This window comes from Montipora capricornis, chromosome 9, assembly GCF_036669925.1.
Source record: "Montipora capricornis isolate CH-2021 chromosome 9, ASM3666992v2, whole genome shotgun sequence".
Lineage (NCBI taxonomy): Eukaryota > Metazoa > Cnidaria > Anthozoa > Scleractinia > Acroporidae > Montipora > Montipora capricornis.
Genome location: NC_090891.1, coordinates 40,265,426 through 40,274,603, shown reverse-complemented (window position 1 = coordinate 40,274,603; position 9,178 = coordinate 40,265,426). Strand labels below are relative to the sequence as shown.

At 40.0% G+C, this 9,178-nt stretch overlaps 1 protein-coding gene across 1 annotated transcript in view; it reads left to right on the top strand.

The window, feature by feature from the left end:
* Positions 1 to 244: 244 nt before the first annotated feature.
* LOC138015979 (T-box protein 12-like) overlaps positions 245 to 9,178 on the top strand; it is a 15,919-nt gene continuing 6,985 nt past the window's right edge. The window contains exons 1-4 of the mRNA XM_068863131.1: positions 245 to 436; positions 524 to 713; positions 4,527 to 4,800; positions 9,111 to 9,178. The exon at positions 9,111 to 9,178 is cut by the window's right edge and continues 85 nt beyond it. Of these exons, the coding sequence (XP_068719232.1) occupies positions 295 to 436; positions 524 to 713; positions 4,527 to 4,800; positions 9,111 to 9,178 (674 nt within the window). The 5' untranslated portion in view covers positions 245 to 294. The remainder of the gene's footprint in view (positions 437 to 523; positions 714 to 4,526; positions 4,801 to 9,110) is intronic.

Below are 9,178 nucleotides of genomic sequence, written 5' to 3'. Positions count from 1 at the left end.
GGTTGGGGAGAGAGGGAAATGGTGCTGTGGGGATCAGTGAACTATGTCGCGCTTGAGGGTCAGTTGAAGATCCTTACGGTCGAACGTGAATAGCAAACTTTCCAATAATCATCCCATTAGTATGTTATGATGGGCACCTGACATTATTTGAACAACATCCTGGTCACGTGGAACCAATCAGACAGTTGGCTGCTCAGCGGCGGCGACGACGTGGCGCGGTGTTAAAAGGTTTTAATTGATTGTTTACCGTGCGTAAAATTCATTTATTGCCCCAGTGCTCACTGGTATAAGCTGATGCGCGCTTCAAACGGTTGTCGCGAACGGCGCTCGGGACAGTTCACTGCAGATTGCACGGAAATGACTCATGCACATCGTAAAACGGCAAATTTATCGCATAGAGCAAAGGCATTTTCTATTGCCTCTCTGGTAAACAACGGTAAGTATATATCTCTATCCCATGACAGTAAGCAAGAGACATTTTTCAATAATAGCTAATATTCTGCTCTCATTTCGCTTGGTATAGAGGACTTTGACAATGTAAGCGATGATAAAGCGGCGTTGAAAGATTCAGCTCGGGAAGAGTCACACATTGAGTCTCCTGTACCCAGAAAAAAATTTAAAAATATGAAACCGCAGGTTTTCCTTGAAGGCAAAGAGCTGTGGAACTGCTTCTACCGTTTGGGTACAGAAATGATAATCACCAAGACAGGAAGGTCAGTCGGCAATTTAGTTATTGCACGATCATCAGATAAGAAAAGTTATTTACCTCAGAGCTGGGAATTACGGTGAATTATCCGGTGTTTATCGCTCGTGGTTTCATCTCTTCAACGGATTTTAAAAGAGAGCTATTTTGGTGTGTTTTAATTTTTGTTTAGGCTAACATGTCATCAGGACATTTGGCCTCTTTAGACCGGCTTCGAGTGCAATTGATATCCTTGATAACACAAAGTGATTGGGCTGCCAGTGAAATGGCCTCTTCCTCTACAGCGTGTTTTAAACAAAGACTTGTTACTGTGGATATTTTTCTTTCCCCTTTGAAACGTTGCCGCCGTTCTTCAGAAACACATAACGTTCTTATCGTTTTCTTCAAAAGATCCTATCAACACATTTGTGACGAGGGTTCATTTTCGAAACAAAAATAGACGCAAACAACACAATCGTTAAGTTGCTCGAGAAAAATCGCCGACGCATTCAAACTAATTTACAACTTGCTTTAATTGTTACGGGAAAAAAAACAGGATGGAGGTGTGAAAAACTTCTAAAAGGATAAGATTGCAAGGTTTGAAGCATTCAACACTTTGTAATGAATACAAATTTGCACATTTTCCAAAATTTGCCACTTTGGCATTATCCGATAATCGATATAATATCCAGCACTTTTTTGTCTGGTAAAGCCTTCGTGAAAATAAGCAGACATCGCCTGGTAAGAACTTCTTCACTGCCCAAAGAATAGAAAGCCTCGACTTCACAAAACTGCTTATTTTCAATGCCAACCAGTGAGATGAGAAAATACAAAAGCACAAAACTCAACTCCAAAAAAGAAAAATGGCTTTAGATTCTAAAGAAATCGTAGTGCTGTGTTGGTGGGAAATTGAAACACAGACATGGGTTTATCAACTGATTGACCACCGTAGGGAAATTTGAAAGCTGACGAATTGAGTGACAGAGGCATTTTCCCTTTTTTCAAATATCAATACTCAGTTCTTCTTTGATTCTACTGAATCGGAATAGCTGCATTTCGCGGTCCAACACCGATATCGTTTTTTTTTTTGCTTTCATTTCATGTATTTATCACATTTTAAATACGATATCCGACAACTTTCTTGATTGTGTGTGAACATCAATTTTTTCTTAAAAGATCGCAGCTTTTGTTCATCACCTAAATTGCATTCTAGTCTCTGCAGCTCGCTAAGAAACGGAAATGTCACGGTTGTGTAAAAGACGACGTTTTGGAACTGTTTTAGACGTTCGGTGTTTACAAGAAAACAAACACTCCAACGAAATCGCAGATCAAGAGAGTTTTCTCTCCTGTAGTCGGGTCTATATGCGAAAATTTAAATGGGCCGCAGAAGCTTTTTTGTCTCGTTCCAAATTAAATAAGTGTCCTTTCAAATTTATGGTTAAAAAAACTCCTTTGACGTCGGAAATGTTGCGGTTTAAAATAATAATAATCGCAGACAATTCCTCTTTTTAAATCCAAATTGGGAACCATTTTTGTGGCTTAACAACATCCATTTAAGACCACTTTGAACTACTACTATATCATCAAATTTCAACTTTCACGGGAATTGAGGTAAGCAGTAAAACGGACGTAGAAATTATTTGAAGAACAGACCCATTTGAAAGTTTTTTAGACGCAACTTTAAGAACGTGTTTAAGAACGTTTTTAGCCTAAAATCGTAAAAAATAGGAACGTTAAGCCTCAGCTTCAAGATCACACGTTCTTATAAAAGAAAGAGGGTGCAATGGACGTTTGATGACAGCGTGAAAAAGGATGAATTCCGGGAGGCACTCTCACCTCATGGGCGGTAATGTAATACGGTCTTTGTCTCACTTCTTTCGGGAGCAATTGGCCGTTTTGAAGTAGTTCCATGGGGTGCTTTGTAAGCTACGACAAAGGAAACGCGACGAAAATAGATGAAGAAATTGTCGGCTATCGTAATAATCTTGCGATTATTCCAACTTCTGTTCGTTCGTTATGAAATGAAGGCGAATTAAGTATCCTGGTAAGGTTTTAAATTGTGAAAGATTCAATTCAATGCATATTTTCATGGCTTGCCTACAACCGTTGAAGTGAAAATCAAGAGCATCAAAGATTCATGGCTGACTTATGTTCCCATTCTACAAAACATCTTCAACTTTGTGTTGAGGTTTTACAAAGGAGTGCAACAAAGTGTGCACTGCGATCTTGTTCCTCATCAATAACACTACTCAGTGGTAAAGATATCGTTTCCCTGGTTTTAAAGAAAGCTCGCTTTCGAATACAATCATAGAGCCATCGACTGTTTAAAAATACCATCCTTCTAAGAAAAATCAAGCAATTTGCGTGAAAATTTGTCTTCGGGCGCGATTGGTTTTCTTTTTGGGTGCAAATCTAGATAAGCTTCCAACAAGGGTGTGTCTTTCAACATCAATGCAAAAACTGAAAACTCATCATAAATGAGTCAATGTTCAAAGCTCTTTGCTGTGTGAATTTTCTTTAAAACAGTGAAAATGGGTGCTGATTTGATCTTTGGAAGTATCCCAGAGACTTGGAACCCAACCGTGGCGTGGCCTTTGTTAACATTTTGCGCGACTTTAAAAAGCCCTAACAACGTTTAATAGGAGAGCGGAAAGCATTCTACGGTGTGGCGCATTTGTACTGTTCTGGAGGCATTAACTAGTGACTTCTATTATCTATAGACAAATCAAGCGACTTTCATTTGCGCCTAGTTAAAGTGGTAAAGTTCTCACGAAAAGGTTGTAAAACTGGTTTAAAAAAAAATTATATAGATATAATATATATATGTAATAACTGTGCTATAGAAATGAAACACCATTACAAGGAATTTAAAAGCAAGAAACGATAGAATAAATGGGGCACAAACATCAGCCTTTCAAAGGATTTAAAAAGCACGCTTTAGAATATAAGAACAACGCCGTTTCCTTTTTATGAAGACAACAGAAGGCGTTAAAAATTAATAGTTGTTAGAAGACTTGCGTGCGCTTAGGATGTATAGCTCCAGTCACTATTCATACAAAAAACAACTGATCTAACAAACTACACATTAAGAAGAATCACATAGTCACCTGTTATTTGCATATTGCATAACTGTTTTAATAGCCTTCTTATGGCTTATGCCCTCCTACTTTGGAATATATCTCAAAATTTGATCCAAAACCTGTTTCTTTCTCTATCTCAGATACTCTTTTTCATCTCTTGGTTGAGGAGTTTAGGTTGCGTGCTGTTTTGCTTAGAGCTCTAATTTAATGAAATCTTGTAAACTGCGACATTTTAGTACATAATGCTTCTGCTAACAACGAGGGGAATGCACACGCAAAGGTTACGTGATACCATAAGGCGCGACACGGAGGCTGATTTCTGACAAAGTTAATGATGTCCCCCTTCCAGTCTCAGATAAACGCAGCGATCTGTTATCAAATGCTTTTTACTGCTGCAAAGATAAACAGCTGATGAGACAAAAATTCATTTCAATTTCTTTTTCACAATTGACTTTTCAAAAAACATTAAACTGGGAGAAAACTATTATCTTTACAATGAGAAAACTGAATTCAAAGCCGAAAGCCAGAAATGTGAATTTCTCAGTTCCGTAGAATCAAAAATATCAAGCAAAACGTAAAACGATTCGGGATCAGGCGTTATGAGAGGATGGAGATAAAAGGATAGATAAGAAAATTTGAGGCAATGCCAGGATGGACTTCCCACATCGTTTCATTCTCCGCAGAAAATCAGTCAATACCTGAGATCAAGATAGAAGCCTACAATTTTTTTAAATGAAATTCTATTGTTTTTTTTTTTTCTGCAGGCGCATGTTCCCGACTCTCCGTGTATCGTTCGCCGGCCTTGACCCTGAAGCTAACTATGCCGTCCTCTTGGACATAGTTCCAGTAGATACAAAACGACATCGATACTCGTATTCCGACTCAGCTTGGTTCGTGGCGGGAGAAGGCGATGTCGCGCCGCCTCGGGTCACATGTGTTCATCCCGACTCGCCCTTTGCTGGTCAGCAATTATTAAGACAAGTACTCTCGTTTGAAAAGGTCAAGTTAACGAACAACCGGGATGACAAGAGGGGAAATGTAAGTGCGAGACATGCAGTAATATTTACCGATCTGCAACCCATATCGGACTTCCTTATTTTCTAGTGCAGTTGGTTATCTTATCAAGAATTCCTGTTCGCCGGGGTTAAACTTTTCCGGTTGCTTTTTTCGAAGAAGCGTTTCTTTATCGTTTCTGTAGACTACAAAGCGCGTTTACATTAGTGCTAATTATTTTTTTATTAACGAACAAGCGTGGCTATTTGTGCAATTAAATATCCTTTGCTAAGAACCGATAACTTGGCGTTCGAAAAAAGCATATACTTTCGTTGCACTTAAAATGATCACGAAATCATTTCCGTTATTCTTAACTATTAAAGTGCGGCGAAGTCAGTCTTATGCAGGTGGTCGTCTACATAACACTGAAACGTCTATGACTCCATCTATTTGACAAATTAATTCCCACTTCTCTGCGAACGTGCAAAGTAACAAAAAACCATCATAGATTTCAAAAAATCATCTGTGAACAAATTATGCTAACTGAAATGATTCTCGAAGAGGACATCTTTCATCCATGTTGAAAGTATTCTCGATATTTCATCGGACTTGTTCACAACTTGTTTCAGTCTTTTCGTGTTGCGGGGGTGTCATGCTTGTCACCTCATTTTGACAGTAACACGATCCGTTGTTTGGAGTGGTTGTGATAAGCTATTAGCAATGATGGTGGCGCTTTATTTTTAACCCTGAAAGCCGGACAAATGTGGATTGCACCTGTTAAAAATTTCTTTCGCAACAGCCAACTTCAATCTGGAAAAACCGCAAACAAATTTTCGTCAAATCGACTTCCTTGAAGAAAAAAAAACAGCAACACTTTCCTTGCAAATACTGTGGTTACACGTCAGATGAAATCGTGCACCAAAACACGTATTGCTGAGTTTTAACTGTCGTAGTAGAACGACCTCAAATTAGCAAGGATTTTCCCGAAGTAAAATCTCCAATGCCTGGTTTGCTCCGCCAGGAAGTTAAAACAAACCAAACAAAGCCGATTACCATTTCAACATAACTGACTGTATAAAGAGGTAATATGGCACCTTTTGCACCCAAAACTTGAACGGTCGGAAAGGAAATTTTTTACATCTTTGAATTTTAAAGCTCATATTGTAAACCATATGGGCCTAGTTGTTCGAAGCGAAGTTGAGCTAATTTAGTTGAATCAAGGAAGATTTTCCACAGAACATTTTGCTGTTCAGGTTCCACTTACAATTTCTTCAGTTTTCCTTCAGCCAAATGTTACATTGTTAAGACTGAAGAGAAAGCACTACCGTTTTAAAGACCGATCTGTGAAAGAGTGGACTTTATTTTCGTCTCGGAGATTTCAATAAGAAACTGTTAATACGGCGTTGACCCCATCTTCAACACTTGTTTCTAACTTTGAAGGACGTTAGACCTGCCTTTCGTAGAGTGCCCCAAACCTCTTTTTAACGACTCTTCGAAAACTGATATGTTTGTTGTTTTTTATTACAGCTAAGTCTTAAGAGCTACTGGTCATCATTTAAGACCATACTGTACATTTTACCGTACTGAGAAAAGTAAAATAAATTAGATTTTTAAAGAGCTTTGAAATATTTTTTTTAGCTTTAAAAAGTTCGTTGTTTTGCGGCATCTCAAGAATTCATAATTTTGGACTCGTTTGTATTTTAAAATTTTGAATTAAATTACCTGTTAAGAAGTTGGTATTTAGCAACGAAGAAACGCGGAAGCCGTCGAAGCTGCCTAAAATTTTCAGGTGTTTCTAAAGGTGGGCAGACAAGAGGGGTCATATTGCAGCGACAAAATGGTGGGCAGTAGTAGAGTCGTGTTGCAGGGACAAAATCACAGCACGTGCACACACATGAAAATGTTGCAGGTACATTTCCCAGGGATATGTTGAAGGTACATGTCCCAGGGATATGTTGAAGCGACATGTCCCAGGGATATGTTGAAGTGACATGTCCCCTCGTGTGAGCTGATACCAATTTTGGGGTGATTTTGTCCCCGTGACGTGTCCCATGAAGTTTTTGAACGAGGGGACATTTCGCTGCAACATATCCCTGGGACATGTACCCGCAACATTTTCATGTGTATGCACACGTTGTGATTTTTGTCCCTGCTACATGTCGCCTCAGTGTGAACTACACAAGTTTTTTTTTGTTTTGTGCCGCTGCAACATGACCGCTCGTGTGCGTGTCTGATTTGATTTGATTTAATTTACAGATTTTGCCAGTCAAGCTAGCGCCACAACAGCTTGCGCCAATTACTGTGCCCCCCTTTTTTTACCCTCCCAACCATGATACTCAACAGAAGACAGACCACAACACCGGGAACTACGTGCCCTACTCTTAGCGACAAGTGTGTGGGTTCTTTTACGTCCCACAGGATTATAGACATTGAAGAGTTGTGAGACGGGACCTCCGGCTTATCGTCCTTATCCGAGAAGACTAGAGAGTCTAACCAGTTGCAGATGTAATTTCAAAGGCAGCACTTTCTCCTCAGTTATTTGAGTGTTGGTCCGGCCGGAGTTGAACTCACGACCTCCCGCGTGACAGCCCGGTGCTCAACCAACTGAGCCACCGGTGCGCGTGTGTCTGCCCACCTTAAGAGACAATTGCTTAAATTGTTTACGACCCGCACTTCAGATTACATTTTTTTAAATCATGGCTTTTCTGTATTTTGATTGTTGCCGGCACCATTATTGCCAATACCCCATCCTCCCTGACTTTTCCAACCAAATGATGACTTTCTTCTCGATCTCATTTGCTAATGTTAGCTAATGTTGGCTTGGAGACGGGTCTTTGATAGGGAACGCCGAACGCACGACCCTGTTTTGAGATCTGAGGGATACCCCAGAAAATATTAACCTAGTTATTACCAAGACAAACTAGCACTTGCATTTCCAAACAAGAACGGAGATCTAACAGAAACTATTCTCCGATAAGCTCATAAAAGCACATTGCCTTTCTCTTGACACGTCACCAAAACGTTCGTGACCCTTGTGAATACCACTAAAAGCGAATAATATAAGATTCGACACAGCAATCAAAGCAGCACAAAAAAAAAACAGTTCACCGTTTCTTCGACGGCAACAATTAACCGCATTGTATGGTAGAACGGATCAGATGCCATGCGCAACAACGCTGCCCTTGATACTGTGGGCACAACGTCCGGAAATCCGCGCATATCAAAACGATTCGAATGGCATCAAATATAGGGGACAGTAAAGGCGTACATATACTATTTTCGGTATTTTCCATCAGATTTGTCTATCATAAAATAAAAAAATACATTTCCTACATTTTCTTTATTTCCCGGCGCAAAAAAAGCGAGGGACTCGAGACCCCACAGCCCATTCGGCTCAACCTCCCAGGGAAGTACGTCACAAGGGTAATCAAACATGAAATTTACCCAGAGGTTAAGAAAGTCAATGAGCCTTTGCGCTTTCCATCAACCGTGTTTAATCTCGTAAAAAGACATTGCCTCATGCGGTGCTAGGAACCCATGAGTAGGAGCTTGCCTCTCCCATACAAGCCCAATGAGTGTTGCAACGTTTGCGAGTATTTAAAGGAAAGGAAAGGAAAGGAACTTTATTCAAGTGTCCAGTCGTTCTAGCGCTGAAGCACTTATAATTGGGGACACTGTAAATTGAAATTAACAATTAACACAAATCAAGTCAAATTTGGTTTTTGAAGAGAGGGGAAACCGGAGTACCCGGAGAAAACCTCTCGGTGCAGAGTAGAGAATACTGTTTTAGAACGCCAGGAGGTCTTCGGCTCTGCACACACTTTTTAGAATGGCCAATCAGAATAAAGAGACTAAGGCAAAAATAGCACGAACAATGTGTGCAAATTAATGTAAATTGATGTAAGTTGAAGTAAATGTGAGTCTCCTGCTTAAGGGTAAGTTCTAAAAATAGAAAGATCGCGCAAAGGTTGACTCAAGGATATAGTGCATTATAAGGAGGTTCAGTGTGGCCGAGTGGTTAGGGCGCTTGCCTTGAGACTCGGAGATCCCGGGTTCAAGACCCGCTCTGACCACTCCGAATTTGTTCCCGGTATTCCCTGGTTCAACTTCCCAGCTGCACTTGTAAATAGCCAACTGGTTTGCCTCCGGCCATTTGGGATTCTTAACAGTTGTAGTTGTTGTGTTCAATTGTTTCGTTGATTGTGTTTCATTGGCCCTGAAAAGCCCCTATGGGGAGCGGTCAATTAAGTATGTATGTATGTTCATACTTACAGGCTCCCGTTGGTGCATTGTCTTGCTTTGTAATATCAGGAAACCGGTGCTGGACTTAATTGTTTTTTCCTTGCAATTTCCAGATCATTCTTAACTCGATGCATAAATACCAACCAAGGATTCACTTAGTCAAGAATCCTACAGAAGAGAA